The sequence below is a fragment of the Pinus tabuliformis genome, chromosome 7 (genome assembly GCF_031772625.1).
Source record: "Pinus tabuliformis cultivar Carrire ecotype Pingquan chromosome 7, CPIR1, whole genome shotgun sequence".
In the NCBI taxonomy this organism is placed as follows: Eukaryota; Viridiplantae; Streptophyta; class Pinopsida; order Pinales; family Pinaceae; genus Pinus; species Pinus tabuliformis.
The window spans coordinates 1,260,517,117-1,260,537,182 of NC_142293.1; the positions used below are offsets into that span (position 1 = coordinate 1,260,517,117).

The 20,066-nt window shown below is 36.8% G+C and overlaps 1 protein-coding gene across 1 annotated transcript; it reads right to left on the bottom strand.

Annotated features, from left to right (window-relative positions):
* Window positions 1–11,146: 11,146 nt before the first annotated feature.
* On the bottom strand, window positions 11,147–11,554 carry LOC149251992 (uncharacterized). The gene has a single exon (XM_089454050.1). The coding sequence runs from the start codon at window positions 11,552–11,554 to the stop codon at window positions 11,147–11,149; it is 408 nt and encodes a 135-aa protein (XP_089310176.1).
* Window positions 11,555–20,066: the final 8,512 nt, after the last annotated feature.

Below are 20,066 nucleotides of genomic sequence, written 5' to 3' on the forward strand. Positions count from 1 at the left end.
AACCGCAAATAATTGATGCAAAGTTGTATTTAATTTTTGGATTGGTGAAGTTGGCAGAGTATGTGTTAAACCCAACAATCGTACATGATATGGAGGAGAAAAAGGAGAATTTTCTCTCTAATCACTACAAGTAGCCCATGATTGCACTTGATCTTATTAATATAAGCTTTTGAAATCTTCCCAGGTTATGAAAAATATTTGAGTGCATGGTGGTAACTACCACTTTGCCACCAAGTTTGTCCCAAGTTAGTGTGAGAGAAATTGTTAGGAGCGATGCCTATTGATTCCATCATTTGGAAGATTGATGTTGCTTCTCTTGAGGTTATTCTTGGCGATGCATATTTTGATTTAGCTCTATCAAAGCTCATGACTCAAAGATAATTCCAGAGTTCATACTTAGGCACATACTCTGTCACCACTAATGGGAAGATCCACACCGGCCACTTGGGAGGTGGTGCAGAGGGCAACGACCAATTGAAAGTGCCTAGCTGGATGTGGGGACAGATAGCCTTTCATTTGTTCCACACCAACCACTTGGGAGGTGATGGAGAGCCCAACAACCAATTGAAAGAGCCTAGCTGCATGTGGCGACAAATAGCCTTGCATTTTTGGGAAAAGTCTTTTTATCATCCTCTGATATGATAATATCCTTTAGGCATAAATTGGAATTGCATGGAATTTTCATCATGAAGCATTACTATATTGATAAGGGACAAGGACATGTATCATAAAACATTTGGTGAGCTTATCACATATATCAACAATCTAGCTGCCATTCTTGAAGCGAGAAGAGGCTTGAGGATTCCACAAAGATCTATTATATAAATGTTGATGTGTTAGCCAACATTACATAAAGGGCAGTCTGTATACTGCAAAATTTGTAGCATTCCAATAACACATCATGGAAACTATATAGCGAAATAAATCTACAACAAGGAAAAGAAGAAAAAAAATACTCTTTGTCTAAACGTATAGTAGAAAGAGGCATTGTTGAAGCTTATGAAATGCGTTGTTTTAGTGATTCTCAAGTAGAACCCATAGAAATATGCTTGAGAATCAAACTTGAGCTATTTGTCGTATACCTCTAGATCACAACCCAACTGGAAATATGTCACCTAACTCTTAATGAGTGTTATTCCGTAAATAGAGGACATTCATTCATTACATGTATTTTTTAATTGTTCATCCTCAATTTGTTATGACAAGGTTTGTATCTATTAACATAACACTATTTAAGATTATAGAGTAATTATTAAGAAGTATGATCAAGCATACATCGATAATTAAATGATAGGCATGCTTATGAGGATATGTTGCACATTTAGCCATCTTTGCTTGCTTACCTTTGTAGCTTGAACAATAAGTCAATTTTGAAGAATGTTTCTTGATAATGATGATGATGTCCCATTGTGAAAAACATGTTTACAGTTGTGATGCAATCTCAGGGAATGCCTACAAATTATTTTGATATCTAACTTTATCATGTAATTTCTTTAGTTTCTATTTTTCATCATGTTTGATAGGTTTGCAGTAGCTTGGTATCCAATCTATCAAGTGAAAGAGGGGCAGTTGTGTGTAACATTTTTGACTTACTATTCACTTGGCCATTTTTCTCATAGAAATTCTTGCTGTAACCCAGTTGAAGGCACAAGTTCGCGTATTGTAGACCCAGACTGATTGCCCTACACAAACAAATCTGACAAATTTTAGTCTTTCGGTGCGGGATAAACCAAAAACAAAGGAGGGAAAGGGCTCAATGCTTCTTTTTGTCAAATTAATTGCAAGAAAAACCTTAGACTTTTTTCCGAAATAGTTTTCCCTCCAAGCCTAGAAATTCCAAGTGACATATTACTGCAGGCAAAGAAATCCGGCAAAGATTTAGTTTTTCGATGCGGGATAAACCAAAAAGAAAGGAGGGAAAGGGCTCAATGCATATTTATGTCAAAGTAATTGCAAGGAAAACTTTACTTCGCATTATCCTTGGTCGTGAACCTCGTAAAAGTGTTATGAATTGCAAAGATGGCGTACCCATAGACTACGGTCGAACTGAAAAATTAATGAGCGAATTAGTATTAGTCACGAATTAGTTTAGCGACAAGAAGTCAGTTATTGGATCAAATGGAGGGAAACATTTCAATCATCTAAAACTTGATCTCACGGTCCATAGTGAGGACAACGAGGACCAAAGGGGATTTCATCTCAAAGTAAATTCCTTACAACGTAAATATTAGAACTTGTAAATACTACATTTGATAACATAATGTAGAATGCAAGTGGGTTGTATGATGGTGGCTTGTGACAGATCATTAGGCCATTGATTCTCAATTCGGGATTTGTCTAAATTGCAAGTTTGAACATTGTAATATTCACTTTTAATGAGGACCAAAAAAAACACCAAAATTTTAAATAAGTAATCTTCTTTACGTAGCTTAACCAATAACAATATAAAAACCTAACAAAGGAAAAAAAAACAAAGCCTTCAAATGGTTTAAATTTTTTTTTCTTTTGTAAGCTAGGGAGAGACCTTCTTTTTCTATTATCGCAAATTGAAATCACTACATGCTTGTGGTGATCTCAACCCGCCCCGAGGGGAAACCGGGTTTATTGACCACCTTAAGTTTTTGATAGCTATCCAAAAATAAAAGGTTCTCATTCTGTCTTTCCATGCTTTATACACATCACCCTAATGGCTATTAAAACTGTTTTCTGTCTGCATACTAGAATAACAAAAAGTCCTACAGATAACTAACTATAACTAGAGAGAGATTTTATAGAAACCTCTAATTATCATGCTTTCTCTACTGGTTCGCTGTGCCAGCCTGTTGCTCCTTCTCCCTCTTGATTCCCGATCCACTCGCTTGTAACTGCTGCTGAATTTCGTCCATCTTCTTATCCTGCATGAACAAGGTGACTTGGATGTTCCTTAGCTCCTTTTTTAGATTTGGAATCCCTTGGGATAATTCTGCCATTTCCATGGTTACTTGTTCCATAGCCTTGGCAAGCAGTCTCTTCATAACCCAATAGGCGTGAAGAGATTGTTTGTATAGTGTCATGCGACCGCACGTATTGCCCGGATCCGGGAGAAGATACTCCCAGTCCTCTAATTCCGACTCTGATTGAGCCTGAATTGCCTCCTCTTCTAGCTGCTCGATAATCCTCCTGATTTTTGGATTGGTATTTTCGCAATAAGCCCTTTCAGCGAACTGTACTTTCCTGCCTATAGATTTCCTCCCCTTCCTGACATTCCCTGTTACGCTGTCCTCTCCGGTTCCTGCCGTTCCTCCTCTGCCTCTTCTTCCTCGCCTGCTTCTCTCTCCAGCTCCTCCTCTTCTCCTATATCCTCCCCTGCCTCGCCTTCTTCTCCCTCCTGCCGGACTTCCGCATTCCTCTCCTTCCTCCTGTTCCTGGTAGCCCCCTGCGTCATCTTTTCCTCTTTTCATAACCTTGGCCCTTCCTAACCTTCCCGTCCTGTCGAAACTCTCACTCCCTGGTTCTCCTTTCTCTCTATCAGAGTCGAACATCTCGACGTCGTCCTCTGAGTCATCATGGATTGAGAGAATTTCCTTCTCTGTATCCACCTCCATTATTCCTTTGCCTTTTTCTTCTCGGTCCCCTCGGCCTTGGTTTCCTCCCTCTGTCTTACTCCTCGTCCATCTTCTTGAGGTCATTCTGCTCCCCTCAGCCATATTCTCCTTGCACTCTAACTTCCTCCTCTGAATTTCTGCTATCTCTTCCAGATTCCTAATCGTCCTCCTTCTTCGTGTTGTGTTCGTCGTTGCTTTGCCAATTTTTCTCGTTCTTTTGCATGCACCTTTCCTATTCCTTCGTTTCTGCCACCTCTTCTCGCTTATACCTCCCCTCCTCCTTCACCTCTTGTGGTCTGCCTCCTTTTTCATCTTTCTGCCCATTTCCTCTGTGCTATCATGTCTCTGTCTAGTCCCTGACACCCTGACAAATCTACCCTCCTCCATCGGTACTCTACCATCTCCTCGCCTTGAGATGATATCCTTTGCCACGATCCACTTGTCCTCGCTCATCATGACCTGATCATCGCCTGCTCGGTCCTGCATGCTAACCTGCCGAGCATTTATTATCCTGTGCGCTGCCGTTCTCATCCTGATTGGGAGTCCTTTAATCATCCCCTTATCTGGTAATTGATTCATTATGGTCATGGGTGATTATGTTTTTAAGTTCTACCCAGCTTGGATTATTCTCTATTGAGGACCAGCTGCTGTCCAATCTTCTAACTGGTTCTTTACTCCCCCAATTCGCCAAAAGGTCTGTAGCCCTATTCCCTTTTCGCCTCACATGGTTTATAACTTTATATTCAATTCTCCTTAGTAGCCCCGCTATGTTTTGGATAATCCCTGCTGTCCTCCAACTTTTAGCCACTTGCTCCCAGCTCTTGCCATCCCTTAGTTTACGGAGCATCTCTATTGTTACCTGCGAGTCTCCTTCTATCTCCAAATTCATGTATCTATTCTTCATTGCTATCCTTAACCCCTGATGCACCGCCCACAACTCTGCTTCATTATTCGTCATTTCGCCTCCCCATTCCGCAAACAACCACCTTCTATTTTCCATACTGTCCCTAAAGATACCCCGAAGGCCTACCGGCCTTGGGTTTCCTTTGGACGCCCCATCAAAGTTCAGTTTGATAAAATTCTCTCTGGGATATCTGAATTGGTTAGGGCTCTCGGTTTGAGATCTTATCCTATTCTCTTTTTTGGGGTAGATCATACCAAAGTCCATATTTAATTTGGATACTATTCTCCTTTCCTCCTGATTCATTTTCCAATCCTCCTCTTCCCATGCCTCAGACAGAACTGTTTCTTTCATCGCTTTACATATTTCCTCCCATATTCTTGCAGGTTGATTACTTTTCTCCTGAAAGATCCTCCTGTTTCGTTCTTTCCACAGAGACCATATTACGAAGCCCACTGATAAATTCCATATTCTCCTCACCACTCTGCAGAGGAATTGTCCTTTGCCCATTGCATAATGGTATTCTGAATGCTATTAGGGTCTCTCTTTGTCTTTCCAAAAAGTATTCTGATTTCTTCCCATAAACATCTAGCATATGGACAATTGTTCAGTATGTGCTCCTGGGTTTCTATTTCTCTGTTGCATAGACTGCATCTCGAGGGTCCATTAAAACCTTTCTTCTGGATTTTATCCCATGTTAGAATCTATTCTTTGCTCACCAGCCATGCGAATATTGTTATTTTCGGCCACCACTTGCCTTCCCATATCACTCTCCAGTCTGTAGTTCCTTCCTCCCTTTCCTGGTGCGTTGTCAAATAGTAGGCTTCTTTTACTGTAAAGGTTCCTTTCATTGTTTTTCCCCATCTGAGAATGTCCATTCTTGATCTTGTTTTAATCTTCCTCGATTCTACCTCTTTAGTATATATTTTTCCCAGATCCTGGTTTATATTTTCATAGCATTCTTCTGGTTTCCTCCAAACCCTCCATATTTCATTGGTCTCTCCGGTTTTCCAATAATCCCTCACATACTCCAATCCTACCCTCTTCGCTTTCTGTTGAACTTCTTGTAAAGTTTGTATCTCTGTCAGTTTGTCTCTCTGCTGCCAACCCTCCTCCCAAAATCTAGCACTACTTCCTTCACATATTTCCCAGAAGGCATGATTGTTTACAATGTCCCTATTCTGGCTTGCCAGTTCCCAGATTGAAGATCCTTTTGGGATTTCTTCGACTCTCAATCTACCCGCTACTGTATCAGGCATATTATATTTCTGAGTCCATATTCTCTTCCATACATCATTTCCCCCTTGCACCCACCTCCACCATAATTTTGCTCCTAGCACCTTGTTTAGCATTTCAGGGTCTCTCATACCTAGACCCCCTTCCTCTTTTCTTTTCATTAGATTTTTCCATGAAACCAAAGCCCATTTCCTCTGTTGTTTTGGTCCACCCCATATAAACTTCTCGAATATTTCTTTCATTTTTGTGCACGCCCCTCTGGGTGCAGCCATAATGGATAGAGGGTAAATAGGTATCAATTGAAGGACCGATTTCAAAAGGACAATTCTGTTGGCAATGTTCAACGATCTAAAAGACCAGCTCGCCAATTTGTTTTTTATTTTTTCTATAGTACTCTGCCAATTTTTCATTCGAGTAGGGTTTATATCCAGCTGATTCCCCAGGTACTTAGTAGGAAGTTCCCCCTGTCTGAAGCCTAAAGTTCTGGTAAGATGAGCCTTGATTGAATCAGGAGTATTAAATATGAATGTACATGATTTTTCTTTGTTAATTTCCATACCTGATGCCTCCATGAATATTTCTAATATTCTTTTAATGTTCCTCACCTGTTTGATTGATACCTCACTGAATAACATAATATCATCTACAAACTACTGGTGTGTGATGCGCAGATTGTTTCCCCATAGTTTTAAGCCTTTGATTTTATTTTCCCTTAGCTCTTTTTTGAAATTTCTCCCTAAACCCTCAACTGCCATTATGAATAGGAATGGGGAGATAGGATCTCCCTGCCTAATTCCCCTTGTTGCATTAAAGGTGGTCGTTGGGACACCATTTACTAGAATAGAGAAATTCGGGGTTGAAATCATGTTGTAGACCCATTCGATCCATCTACTATCGAATCCATATGCTCCAAGAACCGCTTTGAGGTATTTCCAGCTTAAACGGTCATAGGCTTTTGACAGATCTAACTTCATCATCATTCCTCTCTGCTTTTTCTGATTTAGGGAGTGTATCATCTCCTGAGTAACTACTAATCCATCAAGTATTTGTCGTCCCTCCACAAAGCCAATTTACTCTGGTGAAATAATATTCGGAAGTAAAGGCTTTAATTTTTTCGCTATTAGAGTAGCTATAATCTTATATATGACATTGCACAGGGCTATTGGGCGAAAACTTTGAACATCCTCAGAATTATTGCTCTTAGGAATCAAGGTTATAAAGGTCGAGTTAATACCTGACCATATCTTTTGCTTCATTCTTGATTCCTCTACAACTTCCAAGACTTCCTCGCCTAGAAAGTACCATCCTGCCTGATAGAATTCCACTATGTATCCATCCGGTCCTGGTGCTTTGTTCTTGCTCATATTCATCATGATTTCTTCCACCTCTTCCAAAGTTGATGCCCTCATCAGAGCCTTATTTTGCTCATTTGTTATTAATCTTGGAATTATACATTCTATTGCTTCTCCCCGATCTCTTTGTGGTTTTAAATTATTATTATTATTATTATAATATCAATTTTCACTTCATTCCTTCCTAATAAATAATTTTCAAAAAATTTATAAAATAATATTAATATTTTAATAAATTTATAAAATTAATTTAATTTGCTTTTAAGTCTTAACCAATTGTTATATTACCATATTGATAACACCAATAACAATAATGAGAACTGCTATTATCACTCTCAACATTAATCCCATAAGCACTGAAATGGGTCGCTTATAATTTAATTACACCGTAAGGCGTTATTCTTTGAAAACGACTTCCCTGGATGACACCGTGTATTTTTGGGAGCCGTCGATACTGTGTGTTAAACGATTAAAGTATTTTCCTCCATCGGATGGCCGAAGGTAGTTATAGATTGTTACGCCGCGTTATTCTTTGAAAACAACTTTCCTAGGTGACACCGTGTTTTGGGAGCCGTCAACGTGTGATAGACGATTAAAGTATTTTCCTCCATCGGATCACCTAAGGTAGTTATAGATTGGTAGTTATAGGTATAACTGACAGGTCAGCTTGGGATCATTCCGGTCACTCTAAAGAGCTTCTCGGTGAAAATTCAGGGGCAAATATAGAAAAATGCACAGGGAAAAACTGATGAAAGGAAAGCTTCAGAGTTGTTAACTTATAAAAGTTAGTGGAAAAGCCTCTGCGCAGGTTGTGTAATAAGGTGTTGTTTCCCTTGCAGGGGCCATTACCATAGTGCTCACGCTCCCATTGCGAGGTTCCTTGCGAGGCGGAGACTCATCAAGGATAACGTCAGGTAGAATTTTGGGTTTTATTTGCGATAGATGATGTCTGTGGGTTAAATCCTTTTTCTTTAACTCACATATCCCATAAGATGGATCCTAAAGGTTTCATATAATAATAAAAATGCTTTCAATGTTTGCGTTCCCCTGTTTTGAAAGCTTCGGAACCTTCACTGCCCACGCCAAGACCTGGTGGGGCACCAAAGAATGAGGCTTCAGATTCAGAGAATACTACTGCTCCGCATGTTCGTAGTAGATTATTGATGGATAGTTACAAACCCAAAAATCGTGACCATAAATTGCCCAGGAGCCCCATTATCTGAAGTTTATCTTCTTCCCCCGTCTCGCTGTTTTAAACAAAAACATTATCTGAAGGTTTATCTTCGTACTTTGTCCATTAGTGTTTCAGAAGTCTTAAGTCCTGGTTATTTGACGTTTTATCTTCTTCCTCTGTCCATTTTCTCATGCTTGCAACATCTAATGTTTCATGCTTGAGTAAACTTGGATAATCAAGGCTTGAGTAAATTTGGATGAGCAACATATATCATGGAGAATAGAAGGAATAAAGGCATGCCCGGCGGTTACGTACGTGCTCAACCTTTATTAAAAGATTATATTTATTGAGGACATTAAATAGATCAATTTGGTAAATACAATTATCGAACTTAGCTATTGGTTCTATCAAGTTTGGCATAGTCCGCAAGGTTGTGTTTTCCTTTGAGTTGTCTGGAAATGTAATAGCGAATGTATTCTTCATGTATGAACTTTTTGTACAAGCATGGGTGATGGGTGGTGTTCATCTACTAACTTTGATGAGGGAGGGAGCTACCTCTGCATACATACATTATAGAACAGAGCAATAGAAAGTCTGGCTCTCTCTTCGTGACTTGCTCTTCGTTTGTTACTGTCCTGTGTTCATTACTCGCATATAGGAATGACGATAAATAATAATAATAATAATATTCATTTTTAAGGTCACAGCCAAGCCAGACACCAAATTGGTGTATGAGACCTTCTTGTTTGTAGGACAAGAGACAGACAATGACGGAAATTATCTAGAGGATAATTTTATTAAACGTTATGAATTTGTTGGGTATTTTCTAATTTTGATACCAGTAACTCTTTCATAATTAGAATTCTCCCTCTTAAATGTGATAAAACTTAAAAATGGTATTCATCAAATTATCTTAATTTAACAATTTGATAAACAGTTTATTTCTCCAGTTGAAAATTTTCAAATTTCTGGTAAGTATGGTAATCCACGGATTAATAGTTATAAATGATAAACTCCAGTTGAAAATTTTCAAATTTCTGATAAGTATGGTAATCCACTGATTAATAGTTATAAATGATAAACTCCAGTTGAAAATTTTCAAATTTCTGATAAGTATGGTAATCCACTGATTAATAGTTATAAATAATATAAGAGTGACAACTAATCTATGATCTACTTTAAAAAATAAAAAAGTCATAACTCTCTCGGGCTTAGAATCGCCCCCACATAGATAAGACATCTTAAAAATGTTATTTGTCGAAATGGAAAATATTCGCTAGATTTTCCCTATAAATATAAAGCAAGATATCCCTTAACTAAACCTATAAATATACAAGGTAACTTATATTACAAATGCATGTCGTTGGGATGAACATTACCCATTGATTTATGCATTTTAATTGTAATTGCGGAGCAAAATCTTGACATTTGAAATTGGTTTTTCTCTGGCAGCTCATATGAAGGATTTTCATGTCGGTGGCGGTTAGGAGAGTGGAATGGATAAGCCACAGTGGGATCATAAAATTGCATAAAAGTTTTGCACCATCTATAGTATTGTACTGAAATTAATTATAATTTATATCAGTAAATAGTTGCATGCTATCATTAAATTCGTTTTCTGGCATGTCGAGTTGCGTGTGGCGTTGAACACTCAAGCCCAAACCAAATTATGATTCTTGAAGGTTTCCATCCCAAACCAAATTCTTATGTGGTAGTCTACCTAACCTTCAAAATTGCCAAAAAAAAAAAAAAAAAAACTGTGAAGGAACTATTGTAAATCTGAGTTCCCATTCTTATTATGTGAAGCTTCTAGAAGGAGGTTGTCTCACTTAGTTGAGAGTTACTACATTAAGTTTGTATTATAAAATTAATTTAAGTTTAAGAACATGGAAGGTTATTTAAAAGAAATTAATATTAATATAGTAGTTAAGTAAGGTTGTTATGTGCCTCGTATATTTTTTACCATCTATATTGATAAGTTAGAGGATTGTTTGAAAAATGCAAAGTGTGTTAATCTAACTCTCACTTGCATGGTCATGATTCTACTTCTTATTGAAATGATCAAACATTCAATAAAATAATCTATTAATTCTACAAATGGTGATTTTAGTAATGAATCTATCTTGCAATTATAATCTATGATATAACTATTTTATGCAAAATTTAAATTTGAAAGTTTTTCTCACAAAAATTGCATAGAATTTTAATTTGCATCTTCTCTTTTTCCTGCTCTCTTACCTTACTGCGTTCTCATTACAACATGTGGTGCATTACAACATGTGGTGCAATCGCTAGTTTTAAAATTCCTTCAGCTATACATTTAATTAAGAGAATTTTTTTTATTTCTGTGAGAACCATGCATTAATTTTGAAACCTTTTATTTGTATGAGAATTTACATTTATAAAGCAATGAGAAAGTGTGACTTCCAAGACGCAATATTTGTTATTATCACTGAAGTCGACTAAAACCGCTAAACATAAACCTACTATTAAAGTATAGATGAGGTCCAAGGACTTCATATGTAATTAGGATGGTACTGCATATATAGTCTTGTAATCCTTCCAAAGTTTATCAACATATTTACCACTGATATCGTGGAAGAATCACAAGTCCCATCCATCGCGCAGTTTCAAATTCATCTTAGCAACAAGCCCAACGACAACGGTGTCACAGTACTCGAGAAAGTAGGCAATCACATTGTCGCCCTCATCACACTTGTCACCACCCGTCGGGCTTAGACCAGTGCGATGGGAAAAGACCCGCGGTGAGGTGAATAGAATCCGCAATGCCTTCAATCAATCCTAAAGGCGCACGGCCATCCCACTAACAAATGCGGGTCACCTCGTGGTGCAGAACACCGGTGATCTCAATATTTACGTCGCCCTGGTAACTGAAAATTTACTCAGCGCTAAAATGGATTTCATCGTTTCTCTTGTAGGAAATCGGGCCTGTGCTGTCCACAAACAGAGTGATTGCCTCCATGTTCTTCCTGTCGGTGGATGATTTCATGTTGAAGCTCTGCCAGATGAATTGGTTGGGGTTGCTCATTATATGTCGAGCCTTGGCACTCCCTATCTCATTGTCGAATCTCGTCCTGTCGTCGCTACCCTCAATAGTGTTGTCGACCACGAAGTGCAAGGCGTTGCTTTCTTGCGCGGCCATTGCCACAAGAACTAGCGCAACAGAGGTGACTGCTGCCATATTCAGGGAGACTAGAGTAAAAACATTGGATTTTAAGCATTTAAAAGAAATCTCAAACAAAAGCAAAATACTAACCGAATTGCAGAAAGCAAGGTACTCTGCCATTGCAGTGATTTAACGATTAATTTTCATTCCGAATGTTGAAAAGCTCACGCATCTGTTCAGCGGTTTTCCCTTTCAACATATCGGCAATAGTTTGACACATCAAGTCCAAAAGATTTGTGACCACCAGGTAGTGGGCAACCTTTGTAACTTCAAACAGTATGGCGCGACCTTCTACAAGAGCTTTCACGAACTCTTCATCCCACGTTTTGACGGCATCAAGCGATACAGTGGGGCATCAAGAACATGGTATCTGCAATATTGAATAACGGGACGCAGAATCTTGGCAGAAACGAGAGGCAGAGGAATGGTAATGTTGGTGCCCAAGTCCCCCATCATTCTCTTTATGATGCCTGAAGTCAATGCCACCTCTGTTTCCACCTCAAATATTTTGCCATCGCAGCTCTGCAATTTGACAATATCATTGTTATTATTATTGCATACTTCCTCGGCCATCGGCATGGCTGATTGATCCATGATCTGAGCAAGTGGACAGATAAACACGATGAAGTCAAAAATATTGGATTGCTCTAAGATAGCCCTGAAGCTTTTAAAAATGTTTAAAAGGCTTGAGCATTCTCTTATTCAATGTTCTAGATTTATTTGGTAGTTAGTGGTATTAGAGTTTATGGATTATATGTCATGAAGTTTTTAAAGGATTTACTAATTTCTCACTATAAATTGTGGCAGAGGGTGTATGATTGTATTTAAGCCCAATAATAATAACAACAACAATAACAAGTTTTTTTAGTTTGGGACTATAGATTCATATATGGTTTTGGTAATTAGTGGTATTAAAGTCTATGGATTACATGTCATGAAGTCTTTTAAAAGACTTAGGGATTTCCCATTGTAATTTGTGGCAAAGGGCGCATGATTTTATTTAAGCCTAATAGTAATAATAATGAGTTTTTCTCAGTTCGGGTTTTCCATGTGTTTCTTTATCTCAACGCATGGTTTTATTCATTATTGACAATAATAATAAATCTATTAGCTAGTTTTTTGAGTTCAAGTTTTCAGGGGAAATCTATTTAATGTGTATTGTTGTTAGAATTATTTTCTTGTGTTATTGTTGTTATAATTATTTTCTCTCACGTTATCTTTATTTCTAACACTTGATGGAAACCTATTCACATATCATAACAACCTAATTTCCATGGTCTTTGAAATCATTACTAGATTGAACAACATGTCAACCTAATTTCCATTGTCTTTGAAATGCTTACTAGATTGAACAACACCTTAGTCAACACCATATTAGTTGTTTTTTGTTTTTTGTTTTGTTTTGTTTTTTTTTTTATTAAATATTCTACCATTTTCATTTATTCCAATTATTATTTGTAATATAAATTTTATTTCCTTGAATTCCAAAAATTATGTTAAATGGGAAACTTCAAGGTCTATATTGGGCTTGGTGGGAGGATGTAAGGTAAGTTGTTTTTTTGAGATCCCATGGGAAATCATCATGTTAACAAACTTGTATTTGATATAAGCATCTGCAATGGCCAATCATGGCCATACCAAGATTAAAGGATAGCCTCCTAGAGAATGCTTAGGTTGTAGGACCATAAATTCGATAGGATATCTCCATGAATGTATTGAAATCATTACATTTTCCAAGATTCCTTCTAGTTTGATATTTTATCTATCAACAAGTTCTAGCACTATGGGGGTCTCTTTGAGACGAAAAAGTCTTAAGGATTCCATGGTTTCACAGATCATGACATTGATGGAAACCAAGGTCAATCACTGTGTTTGGGATGAAAGTATGGTTGAACTACTCAAATCCTAGGGCTTGAGTATTTGGCCTTAAGAACGCCCCTCATCATAAGGTATGATAGCTTGCCAATAACGTAAATAGTTTAAGGGTCATTTAGTTTTCTATTGGTTTTCCTTAGACACAACTCCCTTACCACTTTTCATTAAGTAGGGATATCCTTGATTACTTGGGATAATGGTACACCAACACACATTTTCAATCTCAACTTGAAGATCAAATTCAGGTTGGGTAATTGGTTTCTCTAGGTCCAATAATTCAAGGTAAGGAGGAACCTATGGTTGTCTGTGAACTTGGTTTATTTTTTAGGTATCTAGAGATTGAAACGTTTCTATTTCTTTATTCAAAACTTCCTCATTAAGATCTTCAATATGCACCATATGATCTTCTTTGGTTAATTTCTTTCTTAATCTCAAGTGAATATCATGGTAATCTAAGGAAGAGATGGATTATGTTGACCCTAAGTTGCAAGCCTAATAGCTTGGGCTTGTTAGGATTCCTTATCATTATTGAGGTTAGGAATAAGCAATGCTGGTTGTTGTGGTTAAGGATGGCTAATTTGAATGGTTTCAACAATATAGAGGGACAAATTTTCTTGTGTTGTTTAATTATGGCATATTGAGGGAATCCAAAAGTGGGACACCTGAGCCCTTGTTGCCAAAGTTGATTTTGCGGTGGAGAGCCATCCATGGATGAGAAGGAAAGCACCGTGTAGGATAAAATTGTTGCATAGAAGGATTACTAGTCCAATATGAATTACCATATTGTTATTGATCTTAGACCATGCCTTGAGGTTCTTGCTGCCATGGTTATTTATGAGAGATGAAACATAATTTCTCTAGTTCTTTAGCTTCTTGGTAGATATATTTTGATATGGAAAGGATGAACACTTGTCGTTATCTTGGTCCCCACTACATATTATTCATGTGCCAATTTCATCCAATGGACACTCCTTCAATAGGTGCTTCCTTCTGCACTTTAGATAATAAAATCTCCAAAGCCAAGTCTGCTTCTATTAGTTTTTATAGCATCAGATGTGTTCTAGCCATGAAATTTGGTGGAGAGGGTAGAATACATGTATTCTCCAAAACCCATAAATTGTTTCTGGAAATTCCATCTAGAGATGGCGTAATTAAAATAATTAATCAAATTTTTAATGTTTCCCAAGTCTAAACTTAGGAAATATGATTAAATAAAGGGCATTAATTAATTCACACTGAGAATCTTCTAGAAAAAGAGATGGATCGAGTTCTAGTTAATCTTATCCATCGATTATGTTTTAGTATTATTCATTGATGTCTCAACGAGAGATTATAAGAAGAAACTCGATGTGGCTTGGAGAACACACATCAACAGTTCGATTTCACTTGCAGATAGATTTCCAAAGTAGCAACACTGAGTTGTGGGAAAGAGAGTTAGTGAGCTTGAAGCAGTGAGAGAGGGGCAGGGATAGTAAGGTCAGAGGAAGATTTTCTAGCTCCAGTGAGTGCACTGCAGAGATGCAGTAAGTTCCACAAAGAGACAACGCAAAGCCACAGTGCCAGAAGTTAGAGAGAGACACCGGAGGCCAGGAGGATCCATCTTCCAGATAACAGCTAATTAGATAGCAAGAGGGAAATCATTTCAGAGTTGTGGACATAGTATTGGGTAGGTTAACATAGTGACTGTGTAGAGGCAGCAAAGAACAGCTTAACTTGAGCCAAGGTTAGTGTTAGATCGCTTGTGGGAGTGATATTTTTCTCACTAGATTTATTCCCAGTCATTTCTCTATATGGATTGCTAGATTTGAGAATCCATAGTCTTGTACTCATATTTACTACTACATAATATTAAAACCCTCAGTTGTTGCACCCGTTTTCCTGAGTTGTGGTTTTTCGGGGATTTTGTCTAAAAATAACGATGTATTTTGTGTGTGTGCATCTATTTTTTCCAGCACTTTTTATTTCTTCTACATTATTTTATTTATGAAGGTTTGAGTGTATTTGTTTTGATTTTATCATAACAAACACTAAATAATTTGTTTAATTAAATTAACAAATAGAAGAAATAACATCAGTTGTTGCAATAGGATTCGCGGTTTACCGAATTTTCACAGTTTCCCATTTATTTTTGTCCATGTTCAATGTGCCTAATTGGGAGGTTAATGAACATAGGATATCAATTTTAAAATATTCTAACATATTTCCAATATCTACTCTTGTAACCCATTTGTAGATCCTTTACTCACTTTTGAAATGCCGATAGATTATCTTTGACACGTTAGACTGTGAGTCCCCAGACAATCACAAATTCCAAGACCATGAGTTGTAATCATTATCTTCATGAGGTGTCATCATTATCCATTGATAAGTTGTCACTAAGATGTATAATATTTAGAAGGTCATACTAATGTGTTATAACTTCACATGTTAAGATTAATACAATATAATACAAGGGTATTAAGCCTTTGTCATGAGTTCCCTTGTCTTGTATTTTTTATCTCAATTGTTAACATGGTAATAAAGCTAACGAAGTTATGAGAGTCTGATATTATCAAAGCAAGGATATGTGATAAAATGAAAATGTTATAGCACTTGCCAATGAGGTTATGAGAGATGATGAAAATATCAGAGCAGGTATTTCTTGCCCTGTTGAATCTTTTTGAAGGGTTTAATAATTTTTTTTCTTTCAAATTTGAATGGGCTAGGTCGAGGTGACCTTTGTTAAGGTTATTGTCAGAAATCCATCCTTCAATTGATCCAGTTAACTATTGAGACCAGAACATCACTAAGATAGAATAGAAATAAATAGGAATAATGTGTAAGAGTAGTCAACATCAATTGCATCTCAGCATGTGATTGACTATATAAAAATCTGATCAATCCCACTGTTGTAAGAATTTCTGATAAATATGCTATTGGGGTTATTTCAGGTGGTTGTGTAGAATGGTTATTATCTCCCTACTCAATTACATGCAAGTGACATCATCATGATGAGAAATATTATTGTAATGACTACATGTCTATGAATAAAAAAAGAGTTATGAGGATGTGATCCAAACTTAGAGGTTAACTATTGATACCAAATGCTAATATAGAATCGAAATAAATAGGAAAAATGTGTAGTAGTCAACATTGATTGCATCTAGGCATGTGATTGACCATAGAAAAAATTGATGAATATGATTAATCCCATTACTGTAAGAATTTCTGATAAATCTGCAATTGGGGTTATCTAGGGTGGTTGGCTAAAAGGGTTATTGTATCCCCCACCCATGCTCAATTCCATGTGAGTGACATAATGACGATGAGAAATATTTTTGTAATAACTACATGCCTATGAATAAATAAAAAATTCTTGAGGATGTGGTCCAATGGTTAGGTGGGGAGGTTTGGTCCCCACAAGTCATTTCATTCAATCCCTCGAAGAACTAGGTATGCCTGAGAGCTGCTCCATACATGTTTTTTTCAGTGGAAAAAAGAAAAGGATTTATGATAAAATGAACACCAAGAATTGTGATACAATACATAATATGATCAATGAAAAAAACAGATTATCTAGATTGTCCATCTGCCCACTGTCCTCAACAACTTGTTTCATATTGGCCTCCATCAGACCTATGATGACCATTGAAAATGTGAAGATTAATCCAATTCCAATTCTATGAAGCTAACAAATGTCAGTTTCATTTCTTGTTATACCTCGTAAGAAGGGAACAACCATGAGAATGGCATCATGCAGTGGCACAAGGATTACCTGCAAAATCTTCCAGGCCATGGTGCTTTGTCAATCATAAGCTTCAGGCCATCATCATCGATGAATCTTACTAGGGGTACCACCATTGAAATACATGGATGATATGAATGAGACCAAAAATACATGGATGCATGTAGGTGCATCACTTGTCTTCATTTAGATGCATTGGATTAGTTCTCCACTCGATGTGATAGGTGGCATATGGACATTGACTATATGCAAGATGGCATTGTGGCAATGACATGGAAATAATTATCCTCACAATTAGTTGATCTTTTCACAATCATTATTTCAGACTTGCTAAAATACTCGATGATACATATTCTTCCATAGAAATCCTTGCATATATATATTTTAAAGACTAAAACGATATATCCAACATGTGAAATCAGCAAGTGTAATATATTTTACATATATCACTATCAATACCCCTTTTTTTAGATGAATGAAAGAAATAAAAAAAATTTATTTTAACATCCACGAGGCTAAAAATAACCTATAGGACAAATTGCTTCTTCATCTGGTTGATGTATTCATCCCTTTTCCTGTGAACCCTCACAATAAACACTCTCAACTTCTTGACAAACCCATTTCCAAATAGATTATCCCAAGAGCTAGTTGCCATAATATCTACATAACTTTCCCTGTTGCCTTTGAAGGCATCAAATTTTAAAATGAAATGGTTTTCCATTTCCACTTTTCTGAAAGAACAAAAATACATACTATTTTCTCCCACACTTATTTTGGTCTTTTCCAGCACCCTGTTTCACAACTGAGTTGATGAGAATTAGTCCTTAACTAAGCAATAAGAATTTTGGCTCTCCAAGAAATATTGGCCTCTATGTATGCTTTTTGTTGATGATTATGAGTGATATTAAACACTTCAATATACTACTCTTTCTTTCTCCCTAACTCCTTATCCCAAATATGTCTGTGGAACTTATACATAAAAAAAATCTTTTATCTCTTTACCGTTTATGTGACACGTGTTCAAATAAATACCCCATTTACTAAACCATTTGTTATTTTATTGCATCCAAGTCATTTTTATTTTGCACAATAAGTCATTAAACACAACCTTAGGCCACCTTCCCTCTTCCATTTGCTCATTTTTTTTAAATACATTTTGACTTGCACCATAGCAATTGATTCAATAGGAGAAACCCCTATTTCACTTAACAAGATAGCAAAAGGAACTACACTTTTATTTTTAAAGTTTTTTGTAATCTAACGCTTCTAAATTTTCCCAATTTGTTTCCACTACATGTTATATGTAATGTTGGCCCACAATTCACAACCATTGAGAATCACCAGAATCACTATAAGCCTAAAAAGAGTTTGAGTGGTTTTCCAATTCCATAACTCTGCCTCTCTACACCAATTTTGAAAATCATAAAATGCTTTCCAACCCCCCAAAGTTCTTTTCTTTCTACATCCATGCCAGCTTAGATTTTTGTTGAAGTCAATTTTGAGGTATTCGTAATCTACAACTTCTTCCAGAATGATAAAAACATGCTTATGGGATGCCAAATCTTGGGTCGTGTGTTTGAATGCATATAAACCCATGTTCATGGATGTATATCGGACTTTGATGACAATAAATATCATAGTTTTAACACTAAATCTATATTTTTCAATTTGAAGTAATATCTTTTCTCTTTCGAGAAATTGACAGAGCTTTTTTTTTTCCTTAGATAAAGGGAAAGGGTGCTATTTTTTCTTTAATTACATGAAAAATGTGTAAGGCATGTTATACAAAAATAACTGGGAGATATAGGTGAGAGAGTGTTGGGGGTGTCAATTGCAGGATTGAGCCAAAAAATTTATATTCAGTCAAATGAGAGATTTAGTCGAGCCTGAATAAGAAAATGTTAGTGAAATTTTCGTCAAGGGGTATCATATTCTCTTCCAATCCCCCAATTTTCCCTTTGATCATACCTTTGTGGTGGAACCTATTGAAAAATTTAACTAGGTTTGGTCTTCACAAAATGTATTTGTCAAAATAATTTTTATTATTGTTACAATGACTTATTAAAGAATGGGTTCCATGCTTGGGTCATCATTTTATTAATCAAAGTCCCCATTATGGACTCCTAGGATTAATAAAAAGTTATTATAGTCATTTTATATTTTATGAGACCATTCTTTGGCTCTCAAATGATGTAAAAAGAATTATTTTTGAGTAAAAAATGAATTATGTAACCTCCACACCAAGTTGGCCTCAAGGAAGGCAATTCGACCTCATTGGAAGGCTATATATACAAGGCAGTTTGACTTCATTTAGGGCATCTCAATATCTCTCATATAGTTCGATATCTGAAGTTGGAAGTTGGAAGCTAGGAAAAGTGTGAAGGTGAAGAAGGCTAAAAGGAGTGCAGGTTGGGTCAAGAAGGAAGGGAAGGACAAAATAAAAGTTTTGGTATCTCTCTGTCTCTATCTCGTGTGGACTAGTCTAGGAGATCAAAGTCTCCTTGTCAAAGTCGAAGTTGCTACTAATGCCAGAAGCTGCCAAGTAGAAGTTGCTTCTGATGCCGGAAGCTACCAAGTTGAATTTGTTTCTGATGTCGGAAGTTGCCAAGTCAAATTTGTTGCTGATGCCAGAAGCTCCCAAGTTGAGGTTGTTGTTAATGTCGGAAGTTGCCAAGTCGAATTTGCTAGGGTCAAAGTGTTGCTGCCAGTAGGTCAAAGCTTGGATTGAAGAAGGAGAGGCTGGCTTGGTGTGGAGGAGGTCTTTGTATAGGTTGAAGAGTCCCATGGAAAACTATTTTAGGTAGATATTTTGACTAGATTTTCCTCTAGATAGGGGTTTTTCCCTGACAGAGTGCCTGCATCTTGTGTCTTGTGTTTTTGTGATCTTCATGCACACATAATTTGGTAATTTCATGATGAAAGATAATATAAAAAATAAGTAAAAGAAGGAAACATAATTCAGAAGTAATTATCAATAAAGATAATTCTAACCCTAATCCTATTAGCACTGATTTCTCAACATGGGATCAGAGC

Coding starts and splice junctions, on each gene's coding strand:
- LOC149251992 (XM_089454050.1), bottom strand. CDS start 11,554: ATGGCAGAGTACCTTGCTTTCTGCAATTCGGTTAGTATTTTGCTTTTG.